This window comes from Gorilla gorilla, chromosome 8 (assembly GCF_029281585.2).
Source record: "Gorilla gorilla gorilla isolate KB3781 chromosome 8, NHGRI_mGorGor1-v2.1_pri, whole genome shotgun sequence".
NCBI lineage: Eukaryota > Metazoa > Chordata > Mammalia > Primates > Hominidae > Gorilla > Gorilla gorilla.
Genome location: NC_073232.2, coordinates 43,286,297 through 43,308,982, shown reverse-complemented (window position 1 = coordinate 43,308,982; position 22,686 = coordinate 43,286,297). Strand labels below are relative to the sequence as shown.

The following is a 22,686-nucleotide window of genomic DNA, read 5'->3' as shown; positions in this document are numbered from 1 at the left end:
TGAGATGGAGTTTCGTTCTTGTCACCCAGGCTGGAGTGCAGTGGCGTGATCTCAGCTCACCACAAACTCCACCTCCCTGGTTCAAGCGATTTTCTTGCCTCAGCCTCCTGAATAGCTGGGATTGCAGGTGCACACCACCACGCCCAGCTAATGTTTGTATTTTTTGTAGAGATGGGATTTTGCCATGTTGGCCAGGCTGGTCTCAAACTTCTGACATCAGGTGATCTGCTGCTGCTTCCCAAAGTGCTCGGATTACAGGCGTGAGCTACCCCGCCCGGCCCCAACATTCCTTTAGATTCAAATTTAAAAAGCAGTCGTGCTGACTGGGTGTGGTGGCTCACGCCTGTAATCCCAGCACTTTGGGAGGCCAAGGTGGGCGGATCACCTGAGGTCAGGCGAGACCAGCCTGATCAACATGGAGAAACCCCATCTCTACTAAAAATACAAAATTAGCCAGGTGTGGTGGCACATGTCTGTAATCCCAGCTACTCGGGAGGCTGAGGCAGGAGAATTGCTTGAACTGGGGAGATAGAGGTTGTGGTGAGCTGAGATCATGCCATTGCACTCCAGCCTGGGCAACAAGAGTGAAACTCCGTCTCACATTAAAAACAAACAAACAAACAAAAAAAAAACTGTAGTCGTGGGCCAGGCACGGTGGCTCATGCCTGTAATCCCAGCACTTTGGGAGGCCAAGGCGGGTGGACCACCTGAGGTCAGGAGTTTGAGACCAGCCTGGCCAACATGGTGAAACCACGTCTCTATTAAAAACACAAAAATTAGCCAGGCGTGGTGGTGTGCCCCTGTAGTCCCAGCTATCCAGGAGGGTGAGGCAGGAGAATTGCTTGAACTTGGGAGGCAAAGGTAGCAGTGAGCTGAGATCACACCACTGCACTCCAGCCTGGGTGACAGAGCGAAACTCCATCTCAAAAAAAAAAAAACAAAAACAAAAACAAAAACTATAAGACAAAAACTAGTCACAATCAAATTCAAGTTGATACACATCTACTGAGTGAGAAATGCTAGGAGTTTTGGGAAAAACCTAGTTCAGTATAAGCTGATAAGGGAATACCTAATAGATCTCAGAGTTTGTTCCAATTACTTTGGTTAGGATCACAGATGAGTAAGATCAGAGTTTGCACCTAAGTGAATACTTGGAAATTAGCTAAGAAGATAACCAAACAGTAGCAAGTTTCTGATTAAAAGATCGAAGTTTGGCCAGGCGCAGTGGCTCATGCCTGTAATCCCAGCAGTTTGGGAGGCCGAGGTAGGTGGATCACCTAAGGTCAGGAGTTGGAGACCAGCCTGGCCAACATGGCGAAATCCCGTTTCTACTGATAAAGTACAAAAATTAGCCAGATGTGGTGGTGGGCGCCTGTAATCCCAGCTACTCAGGAGGCTGAAGCAGGAAAAGCTTGAACCCGGGAGGTGGAGGTTGCAGTGAGCCAAGATGGTGCCACTGCACTCCAGCCTGGGAAACAAGAGTGAGACTCTGTCTCAAAAAAAAGAAAAAAGATCAAAGTTCATCAGACCAAAGAAATAAAAACTTCAGACACCCAGAGGGCTCTCATTAAGTGACACATTATTCAAGTGTTTTTATATGTTATCATGTGTTCTATGTATCATGAGAACATAATCCTTGAATCTGGAGTAAAAAGTAATCTATTAAGTTTTTTACACACTATCAATGTATCACAGTGGGAATTTCCCAAGTTTATTATAAAGTATCACAGAAAATAAGCTACAAGATACTGCCATGATGGATACTAAATTTCCAAGTGATATTAATAGACATTTGTCTCAAATTGAGGGAACAAATTACAAGCTGGAAATGAAACACAACATATCTTTCTGGCTGTAAAATGACATTTAAAACGTCCAATACTTCTGCTACTAATGGCAACAATAAACCATGGTGCATAGCATAATAGGGACTAAACCTCTATATCCTGAAAAAAAAAAAGCAATCCTAGGAGCTTTCCTCATCAGTTCAAAAGCTGCATAGGACACATTTCTCTGGAGATGGAAGGGACTGGGACTGGAAAACAGCAAGCATTGGATAGTCTGGATTATAAGAATATGTAGCTGGGCGCTGGTGACACAGGGAGAAACTACTGATCTACAGTGCTGGAATACTACTAGGAAGCAACTGTCTTCTGGGAAGGAAGGGAATGAGGTTGCAACTCTCTATTCACTAGACTCAAAGCTAATGAATCATGTGGGGGAGGACTGTGGCAACTATGAACAGCACCGGTGGGTTGAGAAAGGCAATGAGGTCTGAAATAAAATCACCACTGGGTAGCAAGATAAACTGCTGGCATGGTCTTTGCAATGAGTCTAACACTATGATCCTGGAACTGTTTTTGACACAGCCCTCCTGAGGCTAATCCTATAATCTGGGGAAGGCGGTGAGTATGTATAGGAGGTAACCTGTATATGAATGTTCCCAATGTTCCCCTACTCCTAATATTCACTCTTGTGTAATCCCCTTCCACAATGGACCAGAAACTGTGACCAAAAGGATAAGGCAGAAGTGATGGAATGCCACTTCTAAGATCAGATTATACAAGACAGTGTGGATTCCCTGTTGGCTGTGCTGTGGGAAGCCAGCTGCCAGGTCATGAGAGCCCTGTGAAGAGGTTCACTAAGGGAGGAACTGGAGCCTACTGCCTACAGCCATGTGAGTGAGCTTAGAAGAGGCCTAGTCAAGCTTTTAGAGGACTAAAATCTCATGAGAGACAGCCAGAATTACCCAGCTAAGCTGCTTGTAGATTCTTGTCCCTTAGAAACTATGTGATATAATAAATGTTAGCTGTTTTAAACTATGTTTTAGGGTAATTTCTTTCTTTTTATTTTTTTTGAGACAGGGTCTTGCTCTGTCACTCAGGCTGGTATGCAGTGGCACAATCCCAACTCACTGCAGTTTCAGCCTCCCAGGCTCAAGCAATCCTTCCACCCCAGCTTCCCAAGTAGCTGGGACGCACCACCATGCCCGGCTCATTTTGTGTGTGTGTGTGTGTGTGTGTGTGTGTGTGTGTGTGTTTTGTTTGTTTTTGGTAGAAACGAGATCTCACTATATTGCCCAGGTGTGTGTGTGTGTGTGTTTTGTTTGTTTGTTTTTGGTAGAAACGAGATCTCACTATATGGCCCAGGTTGGTCTCAAGCTCCTGGGCCCAAGCGATCCTTCTGCCTTAGCCTCCCAAATTGACGGAATTATAGGCATGAGCCACCATGCCTAGCCTAGGGTAATTTCTTATGCAATAATAGGTTGCTAATACAGTTGTAGAGCTCTAATTTTAGAAGGAGTGGGTTAGAAACTGTCTTACTTCCTACTTTTTTTTTTTTTTTAAAGAGACAGGGACTTACTCTGTTACTCAGGGTGGAGTGCAGGGCGCAATCACAGCTCACTGCAGCCTCAACCTCCTGGGCTTAAGCAATCCTCCTGCCTCAGCCTCCCAAGTAGCTGGGACTATAGTTATGTGCCACTGTGCTTGGCCCATTTTTTTTTTTTGGTAGTAGAGATGGGTCTCACTATGTTGCCCAGGCTGGTCTCGAACTCTATAGACTCAAGTGATCCTCCCACCCTGGCCTCCCAAAGTGCTGGGAATACAGGCATGAGCCATCACACCAGGGCTTACTTCCTACTTTTAAGAACCACTAGTGCCTGAGCAGGAGGAGCAACACCAACACCAAGCTGGGGTCACAGAATGAGCCACATTATCTTGAACAAGTACAACTGTTCAATTAACTCTATTAGCTTTAATTCATCCCAAATAGCATTTTACCAGAGAAAAAGGGGTGGGAGGGAGAGGGAGAGAGAGAAAGAGTGGGGAGAGAGACAGAGAGAGAGACAGAGAGAGAGATAGTCACCACCACCACAACAAAAAAACACCAATGGGTACAGTAATTCCACTACAGCAAATAAGCTGCTTCGAAAATTTCTCAGTTTGCTGTTTGTCCAACCTTAACAGCAAAGAAATTCCATGAAAAGTATTTCTAGGCCGGGCGCAGTGACTCATGCTTGTAATCCCAGCACTTTGGGAAGCCGAGGCGGGTGGATCATCTGAGGTCAGGAGTTCGAGACCAGCCTGGCCAACATGGTGAAACCCTGTCTCTACTAAAAATAAAAATTAGCTAGGCGTGGTGGCACATGCCTGTAATCCCAGCTACTCAGGAGGCTGAGGCAGGAGAGTCGCTTGAACCTGGGAGGCGGAGGTTGCAGTGAGCCAAGATTATCCCATGCACTCCAGCCTGGGCAACAAGAGTAAAAATCCGTCTCAAAAAAAAAAAAAAAAAAGAAAAGAAAAGCATTTCTATATTGGAAAGAAAATAATAGCATAATAATATTAATAGCAGCATATTAACACTTAGCAATGATGACTGCAACACTCTGTATTAATGTTATATGATGTCCAATAAAGAGAACATGACCAATATCCTATATTCAAGGAAACTACTTTAGGTTCTTCCTTAATTTCTGACATGTGCTCCATAATATATCTACATGGAAACTTGGAAAATATTATCAAAACATCTCACTGATCAATATAATCCAGCACAATGAATTTAATATATATACCTCATTTATTTTTCCAGTTGTGTATACTGGAAATCACTGCTTTGGGATTAAAACTCTGATCAACATGATGATTGTGAAGTTGGCAATTTTCTGGAAGGCTTTCAAACTTTAAAGGGTAGAAAGCTGCAAACAGTATTAAGACTGGACAGAGATGCCAGGAAGTATAGGTCAATGATTCTTCCTTAACTCCTCTTCTAATAAGGCTCCCAGGGTCACAGAAGAATTCAAATGCGGTTCCTGTTTTGTTTTGTTTTTTTAAAATAAATACAGGGTCTCACTCTGTTGCCCAGGCTGGAGTCCAGTGTCACGATCACGGCTCACTGCAGCCTCAGACCTCCCGGACTCAATTGATCTAACCACCTCAGCCTCCCAAGTAGCTGGGACCACAGGTGCATGCCACTACACCCAGCTACCATTTTTTTTTTTTTTTTTTTGGTATTTTTTTTGTAGAGACATTATCTTCCTATGTTGCCCAGGCTGGTCTCAAACTCCTGAACTCAAGTGATTCGCCCGCCTTGGTCTCCCAAAGTGCTGGGATTACAGGCATGAGCCACTGCACCTAGCCTTCATTAAAAAAGAAACCTAGACTGGGTGTGGTGGCTCACGCTTGTAATCCCAACACTTTGGGAAGCCAAGGCAGGTGGATCTCTTGAGGTCAAGAGTTCAAGACCAGCTTGGCCAACATGGTGAAACCCCATCTCTACTAAAAATACGAAAATTAGCTGGGTGTGGTGGCGCACGTCTGTAGTCTCAACTACTTGGGAGGCTGAGGCAGAAGCATTGCTTGAACCCGGGAGGCGGAGGTTGCAGTGAGCCGAGATCACACCACTGCACTCCAGCCTGGGTGGCAGAGCAAGACTCCATCTCAAAAACAAAAACAAAACCAAAAAACCAAATAACCTTATTGTATATTGATTAGTTTTTTGACAAATACTTATTGTGCACTTACTCCTGAAAACATTTTTTACAGCTGTCTCTTTACAACCTTATCTCACCAATACCAGCAGTTTCCTGTTTTTTTACCCCTGTGCTTCACGTCCTTAGCTGGATATGAGGGTGATCTGGCTGAGACCCATCCTTCTGATCTCTGGCCCATCTTGGCTCATTTACTTTATTCTGTACAACTTAAATATAAGGATAGCACTCTGTCCCTCACTTTCTTTTTTGCTTCAAGTAAATTATACACTGTCCTTGAGTGAGCTCATCAATTCCCAATGTATCAACCAACTCCTATATGCTAATAATACCGTATCTCTAATTCCACCCACATCACTGATTGCCAAATTCATATATCCAATTGCCTGTAGAGAAAGCTATTGAGGTGTCTCATTAATACTTCAAACCCAAAATGTCCGAGAGAGAACGCAACATTTCTTCAAGCAAACCTACTTCTCCTCCTATGTTCTCTATCTCAGTGAATGGGATTAACTGAATTCTACTCTTTCATACCAATTGCCAAACTGCCAATTGCCAAATCGACTCCCTTTTCTCTCTCCCCTTTCCTAAGACTACCTTATGATTTTCTCCTTAGACAACTGCAATAACTACCTATTTTCCCTCTTTGTTAATCCATACTTTACAGTGTTGCTACAGTGATCTTTCTAAAAATCCAAATCTGATTATTCCACTTCTCACTTTATACCTTTCAATGGTTCCCTACAGGTTTTAGGATAAAGTGTCCAAATATCCGCGGTGCACCATTCAAAATACTTCATGACCTGGCTACTGCATTTTGTTTTTGTTTCCCAAAAGCACCATCTTTTTCCTTCCTTCTTTGCATTGGGTGCTCTATTTCCCTAGAATGCACTTTTATTTATTTAAAAAGATAGCTTGTAACCTAGAATGTACTTTTTATTTTGCACAGCTCTCTCTCTCTCTCCCGCTCTCTCATGCTTAGAAATGACTGAACTAGTTTATATTTCATTAGTCATGTAGCTTTAATAAAAAAACACATTCATGTTAATGTGTGGTAGATTGATACAAAACAGATACAGAGATTATGGGTGGGGAGGGAGAAAAGGCATCCAATAATAAGAAAAATAATGAGGAATAAAAGAGACTTGACAAATATTCATTTCTGTGCTGTTAAATGAATTCAGAGGATAATAATCTGATGTAATTTATGACCCTTTAAAGTGGTATTTGCTCAAAGTATGAATTCAAAAGGCTGCATATGATACATAATTCATTCACAAATGACTGCAGAGCTGGCTGTGACTCCTAGGACATTGTCTAGACTTCCTAGACTCCTCCAAGGCTGGGTAGCAAGCCAGAGGCCAGATCTATTTTTTTAAAAATATTTTTCTTCTAAGAAAGAAAAAAAATTACATCTACTAGTTAACTGAGGCTAAGTTAGTTAAAAGAAGAAAAAAAAGCAAGCTTCTTTCCACTCATTAGCACAGTCATCATGAGCAACCATTCTTTATTTTAAAATGTCCCTAAGTTCCAAAGACCGTAACTCTAAAAGGCACCTGTAGCTAAAGATGGCTATAAGAGGGATAAAAATGAAAAGACCTACTCAGATACCGTGGACATCATTTTGTCCAAGCTGATCTAGAGGCCAAATTTGATCTGCCTATAGGCCCAGAGAGGTCTGGGAGAACGTAAAGAAACTTTCTCTTGTCTTGTCTTGCTCCCTAATTTTAATCTGTTTCTTAATGATCTTTGCAGACCTGTCCCTGAGGCACAGAGTCTCTTTACCAGCATCAGAAAACCTAGACGATCTATCAATTTAAGCCTGGCTTGGGACAAACTTGATGAGAAAGGTCATTTCTCACAGTCTCTTGGCTCCAGTCCCAGAGTTTACCGAGTGCTCTAATGCCTCTTCTTGGGTATTCCACAACTGTAACAAAGAGCAAATGAAAATCCACTACCTCATCTTTAGACAGAATGAATTTCAGAGTTAGAATTGACTCAAATAATGCCACCTCTGAGAAAACTGAGCAGTCCCCTGCTCTCTTACTTCACAGACTGATTCACATGTCCCAATTTATGTTCTCATTGTACCATATACATATCTCTACAACTGTACTTTACTTATGCACTGTGCAAGTATTTCTTGTTCATTTATCCTACCTTTATAAGCTTCTTGAAAGCAGAACAATGTTTTTCTCATCTTTGTATCTTAAGCATTTAGCACAGTTCCTGGAAAACTAGTGTAAATTATTAGTAGTTAAGAAAAGACTCTGAGCCGGGCACAGTGGCTCATGCCTGTAATCCCAGCACTTTGGGAGGCCAAGGCAGGATGATCACCTGAGGTCAGGAGTTTGAGACCAGCCTGGCCACCATGGTGAAACCTTGTCTCTACTAAAAATACATGAAATTAGCCGGGTGTGGTGGTGGGCACCTGTAGTTCCAGTTACTCGGGAGGCTGAGGCAGGAGAAGTGCTTGAATCAGGGAGGCGGAGGTTGCAGTGAGCCGAGATCATGTCACTGCACTCCAGCATGGGCAACAAGAGTGAAACACTCCATCTCAAACAAACAACAACAAAAAGACTCTGGAGCCAGACTGCCTGGAATCAAATCTCAGCTCCACCTTTATCATGTGTGAGACTTTGAGCAAGTTATTTAGCCTCTTATTGCCTCAATTTCCTCATTTATTAAATACTAACCTCATAGCATTGTGAAGATCAAATGAAACAACGTACAGACAGCCCCCAACTTACAATGGTCCCACTTAACAGTTTTTGAACTTTATGGTGGGTTTATTGGGGTATTAAACATATTTCTTTTCTTTTTTTTTTTTTTTTTTTGAGCCAGGGTCTTACTCTGTCACCCAGGCTGGAGTGCAGTGGGGCAATCACAGCTCACTGTAGCCTTGACCTCCTCGGACTCAGGTAATACTTCCACCTTATCCTCCCAAGTAGCTGGTTAAGGGCATTTCTGACTTATGATGGATTTACTGAAACATCATCATAAGTCAAGGAGCACCTGTACATAAAGCACTTAGAATAGTGTCTGACTTATGGTAAGCTCTCAGGAAGTGCTAGCTAGTATTTTTATTATGTAGTATGTACTCAAACTTTTGTTTGAATATATGCTACACATATGCTCGAGACTGACAGAAGTCTGTAGCCACGGACTGTTGTAGCTAGAAGTGTATATATAGATGAAACACTGAACTATAAATTCGTAATCACCTTCTTCTATACTATTTTTCATTTTACTGTATTACCTTTCTGTGGTACCTTGAATATTCTGTTGTATGTGAGACTAAAAATTTATTCCTGCATTCTGAATTCCAAATAAATGACCTAAGAACTTTTTATACACTGGTATAGAGCTTATTCATAAGTTGAGAAGCACCTGGGTTCTACTAAAAAGATGTTGCTAAGACTATTTGAAAGACTGATTGAGGAAAAGTTTCCATGGAGAAAAATCAAAGCTTCATGACTTATTTATGAGCTCCTTTTATCTTGTGGCCAGTTTCAAATGAACTTAAAATGTAACATTAAAGATATCTGATAACAGGAAAATCCTGGGGATTGACAAATATTACAAAGGCATCACTAACATATCATTGACTTTGGAATTGCAAAGCTATCTGCAAATCAAAGAAAAATATCAATCTCTATGAGTCTTCTGCACTTTTTTTTTTTTTGAGACGGCGTTTCGCTCTTGCCCAGGCTGGAGTGCAATGGCACGATCTCGGCTCACTGCAACCTCCGCCTTCCGGGTTCAAGCGATTGTCCTGCCTCAGCCTCCCGAGTAGCTGGGATTACAGGTATGTGCTACCACACCTGGCTAATTTTGTATTTTTAGTAGAGACGCGGTTTCTCCATGTTGGTCAGGCTGGTCTCGAACTCCCAACATCAGGTGATCTGCCCACCTCGGCCTCCCAAAGTGCTGGGATTACAGGCATGAGCCACGGCGCCCGGCCGCACTTTTAATGATCCATCTGAAAGGTCAGATTCAGAAGTGATAATGCCTTTAAAAAACTTTGCCCACATAATATATTTAAGCTACAAAGTGTCACTCTTAAAATTTTTCCTCCATTCTCCAAAAGGTATGAAACAAAAAAGCACTTTTTGGCACACTTTTACTGAATAATTATCAAGATATTATCAAGGTTGCATTTACAAAGGAGCTTTACATAACCATGGAGATTCTACCATATACAGTCATGTGCTGCATAAGGACATTTCAGTCAATGAGAGACTGCATATAATGGCGTTCCCATAAGATTATCATGGAACTGAAAAATTCCTATCACCTAGTGATGTTGTGAGGTTGCAATGCAGTTACTTTGTTTTATAAATTTAGTATACCCTAAGTGTACAGTGTATATAAATTCTGCAGTAAGGTACAGCAATGTCTTAGACCACACGCATCATCATTCATTCACTGACTCAACCAAACCGATTTCCAGTCTTGCAAGCCCCATTCATGGTTAAGTGCCTTTACAGATGTACCATTTTTTTAAATCTTTTATACCATATTTTTACTCTGCTTTTTCTATGCTTAGATATGTTTACTTACACAAATACTTACCATTGTTTTACAATTGCCTTGTTTTGTAAAGAATTGTTGGCCAGGCACAGTGGCTTATGCCTGTTATCCCAGCACTTTGGGAGGCTGGGGCGAGTGGATCACCTGAGGTCAGGAGTTCAAGACCAGCCTGGCCAACATAGTGAAACCTCGGCTCTACTAAAAATACAAAAATTAGCCAAGTGTGGTGGCACATGCCTGTAATCCCAGCTACTAAGGAGGCTGAGGCAGGAGAATCACTTGAACCCAAGAGGCAGAGGTTGCAGTGAGCCGAGATTGTACCACTGCACTCTAGCCAGGGTGACAGAGCAAGATTCTGTCTCAAAAAAAAAAAAAAAAAAGAATTGTTATAGTTCTTTTATACACATGCACGTGTGCTCACATGCACACACACGTATACATACACACATACGTATACACATTAGGTTAAATAATGCTTGCTGTGGCATTTCCTCACCAGATTTTTGCAAGGAGAAAGCAGTACATGTTGACTAAATGCTTTATGTTTTTCTAAAAATACTGTACTAGTAAAATACAGTAATTATTTCAGTACAGTAACATGCTGTATAGGTTTGTAGCGTAGGAGCAATAGGCTATACCATATAGCCTATGGTATACCTATATACCATATAGCTATACCATCCAGGTTTGTGTAAATGCACTCTATGATGTTTGCACAATGATGAGATCATCTAACAATGCATTTCTCAGAATTTATCATTAAGCAATACATAACTATATAGTATTTTCAGTTTGACTTTACAACCAGAGAACCTATAAGCCACAAATGATAGCAAACTTGAGCTGGAGAGAATAAAGGGAATTGCAAGAAATTAAATCAGAGTTCGGCTTTGGATTTTATACATTTTCTCATTAAACTAGCTCACCCTGAGAGCTAACCTGATCTCATCAGGGCAAGATATTGGACCTACCCCATGATGTGTATATATAGAGAAAATAGAATTAGTTTCAAAGAATGTTGATATCAAGACATGGGTGATTGACATAAAAGCTCCTGAGGAAAAAAAAATTTTTTTGAGATGGAGTCTTGCTCTGTCGGCCAGGCTGGAGTGCAATGGTGTGATCTTGGCTCCCTGCAACCTCCATCTCCTGGGTTCAAACGATTCTCATGCCTCAGCCTCCCGAGTAGCTGGAATTACAGGTGTGCACCACCACGCCTGGCTAATTTTTTTTGTATTTTTAGTAGAGACAGGGTTTTGCCATGTTGGCCAGGCTTGAACTCCTGGCCTCAAGTGATCCTCCTGCCTTGGCCTCCAAAAGTGCTGGGATTATAGGCATGAGTCACCATGCCCAGCCCATAGTTTTTTTTTTTTTTTTTTTTTTTTTGGTAAAAACCCTCAAACATATACTTGGCTCACTGAAGTTATAAATACCCAAAAGAAACAAGTATGGCTGTCATTCTTATCCCTGGGAGACGCATTCTGAGATACCCAGTGGATGCCTGTAACCAAGAATAGTACTGAACCCATTTGCCATCACATGGAACATGTTTCTGTTCAGGTCTTTTTTTTTTTTTTGAAATAGAGTCTCACTCTGTCACCCAGGCTGGAGTGCAGTGGCACAATCTTGGCTCACTGCAACCTCTGCCTCCCGGGTTCAAGTCATTCTCCTGTCTCAGCCTCCCTAGTAGCTGGGATTACAGGTACCCGCCACCACACCTGGCTAATTTTTGTATTCTTAGTAAAGACAGGGTTTCACCATGTTGGCCCCGCTGGTCTCAAACTCCTGACCTCAGGTGATCTGCCTGCCTCGGCCTCCCAAAGTACTGGGATTACAGACATGAGCCACCATGCCTGGCCCTTGTTCAGGTCTTTCACTCCCACATTTAAAGCCTTTTCCATCTTAACTAAGCACTTATCACACACTGTGGCTATAACTTTTGCAGTTTGAGATATAACAGCAAAATTAGCATAATTTTTTTTCCTTCTTCATAATTTCCCAGCTAGGAGATTCTTTCTTACCATAGATCTTAGCAACCTCACCATACAATTTTTTTCCATTCCTTATTAAGTTGAGAACTTTCAACCTTTTAGAAAGTACTTTACAGCTTCTGTCTGGCACATCTACATTACCAGCATCACTACTCTTGTGCTTTGGGGCCATTAGTAAATAAAATAAAGGTTACTTAAACACAAGCACTCCAACACTGCAACAGTCGATCTGGTAACAGAGATGACTACTAAATGACTAAGGGGTGGGCAGTGCAGACAGCCTCTATATGCTGACAAAGAGATCATTCATGTCCCCGCGGAACAAGTGGGACCTCATGAGATTTTATCACACTACTCAGAAAGGCATGCAATCTGAAACTTATGAACTGTTTATTTCTGGAATTTTCCATTTGATATTTTTGAACTACAGTTGACGGCAGGTAACTGAAATCTTAGAAAGAGAAATTGCAGATAAGGGAGGACTACTGTACTCTTTAACAAACTCTTCCAATTTTTGGAAAAGTCAAACTGGAAACCACTAAGGATGGAATAAGAAACTACCCACATTCTGCTTTGTAGAGGCAAAGCGGAAGTACAAAACTAAAGGAAATGTCATTGAACATATCATTTTGTTTCTTGGATTTAATTAAATCAAGAGTCAGTTCTCATCATTTAGTTTACACTTCCCCAGAAAACAAAACCAACAAAACTGGGCTATCAGTGCAAAAAGAAACCTACTTTGCCAAAGAGTGTTCTAGTTCCAGCAAGTGTTGGATTGAAAGCCTTCTTGCCTTCTGGTCTCCTTTTCTATAATATTTTGGCCAGGAAAGGAGCTGAGGCATGTCCCTTGATACGGTCATTTGTTGCATCAGACAGATTTAATTCTACCTTAGCACTTTAAACAGATGGGTAGAAAGATGTCAACTTGATGATTTAAAGGGTGGGTGATTCTAGAATCTCTTTAGGTACTCTTAATCATTTAGTTGTAGTTATAATCTTTTTAAAAAGCTCCTTGATATTTAACTTAATACCTTCATTTTTTTTTTTCATCTCTACTCTTTTTTTTTTTTTTGAGACGAAGTCTCACTCTGTTGCCCAGGCTGGAGTGCAGTAGTGCAATCTTGGCTCACTCCAACCTCTACCTGGGTCCAGGTGATTCTTGTGCCTCAGCCTCCCTAGTAGCTGGGATTACAGGAGTATGCCACCACATCTGACTAATTTTCTGGTTTTTTGTTTTGTTTTGTTTTTTGAGACAGAGTCTTGCCCTGTTGCCGAGACTGGAGTGCAATGGTGCAATCTTGGCTCACTGCAACTTCCGCCTCCCGGGCTCAAGCAATTCTCATGCCTCAGCCTCCCAAGCAGCTGGGATTACAGGGACGTGCCACCACGCCCGGCTGATTTCTGTATTTTTAGTATAGATGGGGTTTCGCCATCTTGGCCAGCCTAGTCTCGTACTCCTGACCTCAGGTGATCCACCCACTCTTCCTCCCAAAGTGCTGGGATTATAGGCATGAGCCACCACTCCCAGCCTAATTTTCTGTATTTTTAATAGAAACGGGGATTCGCCATGTTGGCCAGGATGGTTTCGAACTCCTGACCTCAGGTGATCCGCCTGCCTCATCCTCCCAAAGTGCTGGGATTACAGACGTGAGCCACTGCACCCGGCCTTGTCTCTATTCTTATTGACAGATGAGAATAATTAACATAGTTCTTTATATCTCTCTTTTTCTTTCTGATTGAACAAATCTAGTTAGCCTCAATATTTTTTCTTGAAGACTGAAATATAATCAGTGACTGAAATATAAATTGGTTACTGTTATCCTCTGAATCATACCTAATTTACCTTTAGATAACTGACACTCGTGCTTCTTAAAACGAAACAATTTTTTTTTTTTTTTGAGACAGAGTTTCGCTCTTGTCGCTCTTGTCGCTCTTGTTGCTCTGGAGTGCAATGGCATGAGACTGGAGTGCAATGGCATGATCTCGGCTCACTGCAACCTCTGCCTCCTGGGTTCAAGTGATTCTCCTGCCTCAGCCTCCCAAGTAGCTGGGATTATAGGCATGTGCCTCTACATTCGGCTAATTTTGTATTTTTAGTAGAGACGGGGTATTGCCATGTTGACCAGGCTGGTCTCGAACTCCTGACCTCAGGTTATCTGCCTGCCTTGGCCTCTCAAAGTGCTGGGATTACAGGCATGAGCCATCGTGCCCGGCCAAAATGTAACAATTTTATTGGTTATTTGCTAAGCACGTGAATCCCAGCTTATAAGCAAGATCATGCTACAGACTGGAATTCTATTAGATAATACCTTTTCAGTGTCCTTGTCTTATATTCTGGAGTTGGTTGCTTCTTTCTTCTACAAATTAGTTTTTGCTTTTTTTTTTTTTTTGATATGACAGCTCCTTTCCCCCCTTACCCCTCTCAAATTAAAATTAACCATAATCTTTCAAATAATTTTCTAATACTTTTCAGTTTTGACTGACATCCTACTTGCTACAGTCATTAAGAAATCAATGAATATATTAACTGGAATTAGATTCGGCACCTATCTCCAAGGAACTCAATAGTTCTCAGTAGCCTTAGACAAAATTTTTAATAACCTTAAAAGAGAATTTTAAAAACCAACCTTATATTCTTAAGTCATTCTTTTAAACCTGTTTTTTTTTTGAGTTCCCAAATAAAGAAAAAAGGGTAGAATGAAAAAAAAAGAGATCAGAATTAAGAGCATTAAAATAGCTGTAAAATCCAGCAGCTAATAATTCTTGTGATTAAATATAATTAAATGGCTAGTTTAGGTAGTATCTTGCAAGCACAAAAGAACAGTGTATTTCTCCACAGTCATAAGACTTGAGTGGCAAAGAAATTGGTAAAAGATTCTGAAGAAGGTAGACTGTACATATTCCAGAAATTTGGTCTTTTTCTGTCTCTAAAATTCAGAAAATTTTATTTTTCTTTAGAGTCCCAAATAAATCAGGTACAGAAATGCCATTTCAGACTAAAAGTAATAACTTAATCAGACAAAGAACAGAAATAGTTCAGTCTGAAAGACAGTGTGAAGTAGGCCCGAGTTGGAATCCTAGTTCTACCACATAATAGTCCTGTGACTTCTACCTCTTTGTGTTTCAGTTTCTACATCCAGAACATGGGTAAAACATCACTAAACCTGACAGGGTTGTTGAGAATTAAAATAAAGAAGGCATGTAATGTATATAAAGTGCCTGGCTCATAGTAGGTACTCAATAAATGATCATGAACTTATCCCTTTTCTCTGACCCCTCTGGAAATTAAGTTTGACAGATAAATAGCACTCTCTTCACTTTCAAAGCTACTGTGATGAGAAAAAGACAGAAATAACTAAATGGAACAATAAATCTCCTGGATCTGAAGTTTTAAAGTAGGTAAGTAATGAAATGAAGCTAGTGAGAGATGGATAGAAAGAATGGTGGAATTATAAAACCCATACAAAAGTTATTAAGATACTACTAATCATTTCTATTTTCCTCTTGGCTGTGATGATGAGATTATATTTCATACTCAATGAAAGGAGAAATTACCCAAACTTAGAAAAGTGAAATTAAAAGTGTTTCATAAAAACAAAAATTGCTGCCATTTTCCAGATGTTTTATCAGAAAACTATTTCAAAATGAAAGTAAGGCCTTTCAATCATCCAAGTGAGATGATCTATTTATACGCCTGTTGCCACACTAGGTGGCAGTGGGTATAAATGGGAAGGTGAACACACTTATTAAAGGCACAGTGCATGCCCGGTGGTGTTAGGTATGAAATATTTTATTAGTTTGCTAAGGCTCCCATAGCAAAATACTACAGACTAGGACTTTTCTCATAGTTCTGGAGGCTATACGAGTGTAAGTTCAAGGGGTCAGCAGGGTTGGTTTCCTCTGAGGCTTCTCTCCTTGGCTTACAGATGACTGCCTTCTGGCTGCCTCTTCACATGATTATCTCTTGGGTCTTTTTGTTGTGCCTAAATTTCTTCTTCTTATATGGACACCAGACAGGTTGGATTAGAGCCCACTCTTACCCCTCATTTAATGCAATCACCTCTTTAAAGACCTTATCTCCAAGTAAAGTCATATTCTGAGATACTGGGGGTTGGGACATCAACGTAGGAATTTTGGAATTTTGATGGGACACAATTCATCCCTTTACAAACATCATCTCACTTAACCATTGCCCTGTTTTACAAATGAGGAGCCAGGCTCTGAAAGAATAACTAAGTAATCAAATATCACATAGCCAGTAAGTGGTGGGACCAAAATTTTAACCAAGGCCTCATTAGCACTAAAGCCTATACTCTTACTGCTAGCCACGCTTCCTCAAAGAAGTACAAATGTAGTTGGGAAGACACAGTACTGACTGATGAAATTTTATGTAAGGATGTCATCAATAAGAAGGTACTTATTCTACTGGACGTCTTCGTCCATTTTCTGCTGGTATAAAAGAATACCACAGATTGGATAATCGATAAAGAACAGAAGTTTATTTGGCTCATGGTTTTGGAGGCTGGGAAGTCCAAGAGCATGGCACCAATATCTGGCAGGGGTCCTTTCATGGTGGATGGGCAAGCAAACATGTAAGACAGAGGGTAAATGGGGGCCAAACTTACTCTTTAATCAGGAGCCCGCTACCACAGCAATAGCCACTTCCATGAAAATGACATTAATGCATTTATGATAGCAGAGCCCTCATGACCTAATCACCCCTTAGAGCCCCTGCCTCTTAACAGTGATACAACAGCAATTAAATTTCCAATACACGAACTTTGATCGGGGGGGTGAGGTGGTGTATAATGAAACCATAGCACTAGACTTATGCTATGATATGGGAAGAATGGATTCAGTATTACTAGCCACTTACAGAACACTTACTACATGTTAGGCTGCATTCTTTCACAAGAGTCTATTGGTCTCCTCACATGAGGAACTGCTGACTGGCAAAAGGAACAGTCTTAGCACATCTTGGTCCAAAGCCTACAAATAGTTCCACATGAATGTCAAACAAAAGAGAGCCTTCTAGAGTAAGTATCTTAGATACAACTGTCTTTTACATCTCTTTTCTTCTGCATTTGGGGGTAGGCTATGTGTAGGAACGCATGCATGAAACCCCTAATCTGCTTTATAATATTTTCCCTCATGGGCATGCTACACAATATGTTTTTTTTTGAGACAGACTCTCACTCTGTCACCAGGCTGGAGTGCAGTGGCGCAATCTTGGCTTACTGCAACCTCCACCTCCCCGGTTCAAGCGATTCCCCTGCCTCAGCCTCCCGAGTAGCTGGGACTACAGGCACGCGCCACCATGCCCGGCTAGTTTTTTGTATTGTTAGTAGAGATGGGGTTTCACCATGTTGGACAGGATGGTCTCAATCTCCTGACTTCGTGATCCGCCCGCCTTGGACTCCCAAAGTGCTGGGATTACAGGCATGAGCCACCATGCCCGGCCTTCTACGCAGTATGTTAGTGGGCTTTCAACTCTATAGCATCTCAGTATGCAAGACAAAAGTCCTATGCTCTGTTTCTGTAGGCTCTCATTTGTGTTTCTAGGAACAAGTGTTGGTTTAGATTGTGGTCAGGCTGGCACCTGCTCAGTGCTCTGGTTGACCCTGTATGTTTTTGCTAAAAGTTTTTTTGTTTGTTTTTATTGTTTTTTTAAAATTTCTTTGTTTGTTTTTGTTTTTGCTAAAAGTATTACCCTAGTTTGTGCTTCTTTAACTACATTTTTTGGACCTACACTCTGTTTAATTGTAATTACATAATTAATAAGGTAAATCACTTACATTCCTAGATTATGTTACAAATACTCCCAAAGAAGACCAGTCTGGGTATATATGCATACTAGGAAGGCAAGGCATATGACTTGAACCCTAGTACATACTAACTCTCACACAAACATTGTTAGATGAGGTCTACTTCTTTCTTCTATACTCTGAGGAGTATATTGGAACATTCCTATAAGAATGCAAACTTCACAAAGGTAAGCACTATGCCTTTGTGTGTGTGTGTGTGTGTGTGTGTGTGTATTTGTTGTAACATATCTAGTATATTTTATATATAAAAATACCCAATATAAATCAGTGAACAAAATAAAATTCACTGCCTCAGAAGTATCTGTTTTCCATAGGGTAAAAATAGTAATGTTACCATTTCCAAATAAAGCTCTGGAAGCATAATACTTAAATGCTACTGGACATACATTTTCTTCATTCTGTGAAGTTATATTTTGAACTCCATGATCTGCTACAGTTTACTGTGGCAAGGTAACTGGCAAAAAACAAGAGTACTGTGGTTATTCTGAAGATAGAGCCCTCTACGTACAACTAGACAAAAGGAAAACGTCGCTAACTAGAATATTTAGAAACTGAGGTATTACGATTAATTTGTGACTAATTTTCTGGTTTATTGACAGCTGACCAGATAATGTCTTTTGCTTCTATTATTGTTGAAATCTTTTCAAGTGATTTTCTAGGCTGATGTGTCACATTCCTCGTATGCGATGAAGAAAAAACCCTTTGAAGTCTAAGCACTTAACCTTTCCTGATACTTACTTAGCCTTGAGCTTTTCACTAGACAGAGAAGTTATCTATCCAGCTGTGCAAGGAAGTTAGAATAGGGAAGCTGTGTTTGCTTCATGTAAAGGTATTGAAAAAAAAATCCTATACAATATTTAGTTAAGAAAAAAAAAGAAAAAAGGAATAGGGAAGCTGTAAAACTTTTCAACATGGCAAACATACAGTAAGTCTTCACTAGGTTCTAGGAAACTGAGCCTTTAAGTGAAACAATGCTTAACAAAACCAATGTTACCATAGGCTAATTGATAAAGATGAGAGTTAATTTCCTATGGCATATTTCTGGTCACAAAAACATCACCATGGCTGGGAGTGGTGGCTCACACCTGTAATCCCAGCAGTTTGGGAGGCCGAGGTGGGCAGATCACCTGAGGTTGGGAGTTCGAGACCAGCCTGGCCAACATGGTAAAGCCCTGACTGTACTAAAAACACAAAAATTAGCTGGGCGTGGTGGGGCACGCCTGCCATCCCAGGTATTCAGGAAGCTGAGGCAGGAGAATCGCTTGAACCCGGGAGGTGGAGGTTGCAGTGAGTGGAGATCGCGCCACTGCACTCCAGCTCAGGAGACAGAGCAAGACTCCATCTCAAAACGAAAACAAAAGCATCACCAAATTTCTAAATAAAGACCCAAAACACTTCTAATAGTAAACACTGAAATAAATGTGAGCTATATATATAGATCTAAGAAAGATTGATAAAAACAAGTAAGATAGTCATTTACCCAATTTTTAGTGATTAGATGTCGGTGGTCATAGTGGTGGTGGGTTAAATCAAGAAATAAATGTTTGCAAAGTGAAAATTGTAATAAGTACCTCCTCCTACCATGAAGTTCAAACATAAACAATAACCAATATGGCAGGCTCACTGAGAGCTTTTGCACTGCGTTGTTTATCATCTACTTTATGAGTTTATTTCACAATAATTTGCATTCTTTCATTTTCTAACATGCTTATTCCAGTTCAGGATCAGAGACTATCCTGGCTGCTCTGGGTGCAAAGCAGGAACCCACCCCAGACAAGATGCCGCTCCATCTCAGGGCACACTCACACACACCCACTCACTTAGACTGGGACCATTTAGACACTCCAGTGCACCGAACATGTACATCTTTGGGATATGAGAGGAAACTGGAGTACTCAGGGAAACTCAAACAGACAGGGGACTCCGCACAGAAAGTGGCTCTAGGGGGAAATCAATTTGTTCCCGCTTATCAGTGTTACAACAAAACGACATTGAACGAAACAACACAATTGAGACAAGTGGGTGGAAAAGGTGAAATCATATATAAGAATCTTGGGGAAACATGGGAAAGCAGATACAGAAGTAACATACATAGTTTAAAAACAACATAGCACCTTTCTCCAATATTTTCACCTGTTTTAGTTATAGTAGTTAATGTTTTGAAATTCCAAATAATATTAAGGTAGGGCGTGTGTTAAAAGAAAAAGAGAGGCCGGGTGCGGTGGCTCACACCTATAATCCCAGCACTATGGGAGGCCGAGGCAGGAGGATCACATGAGGTCAGGAGTTCAAGACCAGTCTGGCCAACATGGTGAAACCACATCTCTAATAAAAATACAAAATTAGCCGGGTGTGGTGGCACATGCCTGTAATTCCAGCTACTCGAGAGGCTGAGGCAGGAGAATCGCTTGAACCTGGGAGGTGGAGGTTGCAGTGAGCCAAGATCATATCATGCCACTGCACTCCACCCTAGCTGATGGAGTAGGACTGTCTCAAAAAAAAAAAAAAAAAAAAAAAAAAGAAGAAGAAAAAGAAAAGAGGTTGGGAAACACCAGTGTAAGAGAATTTTTAAAAATGTCAAGAAATTAGAGACTAGATTTTTGTCTCCAGAAAAAAATACATATAGAAGGCATTTAATCAATGTTTTGAATGGAACAGAATAAATAGCTATAATAGCATGATGGTCCAAACTTTAAATGGAAAAGTAAACTTGTAAATCCCCAAACACAGTAAGATACCTTTGCAACTCTCAGCAACATTGCCTTAAACAATTAAAGAGACAGGATCTCACTGTGTTGCCCAGGCTGCTCTCAAACTCCTGGGCTCAAGCGATTCTCCCACCTTAGCCTCCCGGGTAGCTGGGACTATGGGTGTATGCCACTGTGCCTGGTTAAGCACATATATTTTATATTAAGCACACATATTTTTATTCTGACATTTTGTGTTTCCAGCTCTTACTACCTTTGCAATTATCCATCCTTCTTCATCTCCATCTTCTGGTGTCTTCCACACAATAAACAAAAAAGCAGGAATATATGCTCAGATTGAGAACTGCTGTGACCCCTGAGTTTCTTTCTCCACAAACGGAACATACAAAGACAGCTAAGATTTTTCAATTTAGAGGTTTTTGGTTTTCGATTCCAGAAATACTTCACTTCATGACATTTTCACAGAACATGTTGTTTCCTATCTGCTGTCAGTTTATAAAGCACTGATAAGCTTCAAATCAATCAGTTCTCACAGCTGGAGGTAAATGGAAAGAATGCCTATAGTACAGGCCCTCCTGCCCATCAGCTCCACATGTGATGGATCTACTGAGTCTAAGGAAGACCTACCTCGAGCTTTAGAACATCATGCTGCAGTTTACGCTGAAATTCGAGGAAGTTTTTGATTGTCAGCTTTCCCTTCAGATCAGCTCCAAAAAAGTAGGTTGTGAGGGCTGAACACAAGCCAGACTTGAGGGTGTTGCCAGTAGTTGGACGATCTCTGTGGCGCATACCCATACTGGTTTGGGAGCGAATGATGCTCTGAACCTAATACAGAATCAAACCCGCATCCAGAAAAATATTAGGAAGTGAGAAAACATAAACATAGAAAAGTAAGAATCATAACTATTGTTTACTATTTGCCTACTCTGTATTATAATTATCTCTTTTAATGCTTACAACAATTTTTTATTTTTTTGAGACAGAGTCTCTCTCTGTCACTCAGGCTGGAGTGCAGTGGTACAAAATCAGCTCACTGCAACCTCTACCTCCCGGGTTCAAGCAATTCTCGTGCCTCAGCCTCCTGAGTAGCTGGGACTATAGGTACACACCATCATGCCTGGCTAATTTTTTGTATTTTAATAGAGACAGGGTTTCACCAGGTCAGCCAGGCTGGTCTTGAACTCCTGACCTCAAGTGATCCTCCCACCTTGGCCTCCCAAAGTTCTGGAATTGCAGGCGTGAGCCACCGCGCCCAGCCTACAATAATCTTATAGGTCCTATTATTATCCTTATTTTATAAATAAGATTGAAGCACACAGAATTAAATAACTTGCTCAAGGTCAAGTGGCTGGCAAGTAGCAGAATTAGGGTTCTAACACAGACAGCCTGACAACTTTATAATTGGGATCCTCTTAGAAAATCTCTGTTCAGGAAAGGATGAACATTTGTTTTGGAGACTCAAAAACTCTCTCATGACCAGGTGTGGTGGCTCATGCCTATAATCCCAGCACTTTCGGAAGCTGAGGTGGGTGGATCACCTGCGGTTAGGAGTTCGAGACCAGCCTGGCCAAGATGGTGAAACCCCATCTCTACTAAAAACACGAAAATTAGCCGGGTGTGGTGGTGGGTGCCTATAATCCCAGCTGCTCAGGAAGCTGAGGCAGGAGAATCACTTGAACCCGGGAGGTGGAGGTTGCAGTGAGCCAAGATTGTGCCACTATACTCCAACCTGGGTGACAGAGCAAGACTCCATCTCAAAAAAAAAAAAAAAAAAAAAGAGACAGGGTCTTGCCTGTCATACAGGCTGGGGTGCAATGGCACGATCATAGCTCACTGCAACTTCAAAATCCTGCGCTCAGGTGATCCTCCCACCACAGCCTCCGGAGTAGCTAGGACTACAGGCACATACTACCAATCCCAGCTAATTTTTTTTCCCCCTGTAGAGATAGGGTCTCACTATGTTGCCCAGGCTGGTTTCAAACTAGCCTCAAGTGGTCCCCCAACCGCCTCTGCTTCCCAAAGTGCTGGGATTATAAACATGAGTGATTGTGCCCAGCCCAGTTTCTTACCTTATATAATGTACCTGATACTTTCTCCCACTTTCTGGAATATTTGCCTCTTTCCTCATTTTGAGAATA

The 22,686-nt window shown here is 41.2% G+C and overlaps 1 protein-coding gene across 2 annotated transcripts in view; it reads right to left on the bottom strand.

Annotated features, from left to right (window-relative positions):
* The window catches only part of MICU1 (mitochondrial calcium uptake 1), a 260,294-nt gene that overhangs the window by 86,741 nt on the left and 150,867 nt on the right, over positions 1-22,686 (bottom strand). For both annotated transcript variants that reach the window (XM_004049577.4, XM_019034765.2), the window contains one exon: positions 21,176-21,373. In XM_004049577.4, the coding sequence (XP_004049625.1) occupies positions 21,176-21,373 (198 nt within the window). The remainder of the gene's footprint in view (positions 1-21,175; positions 21,374-22,686) is intronic.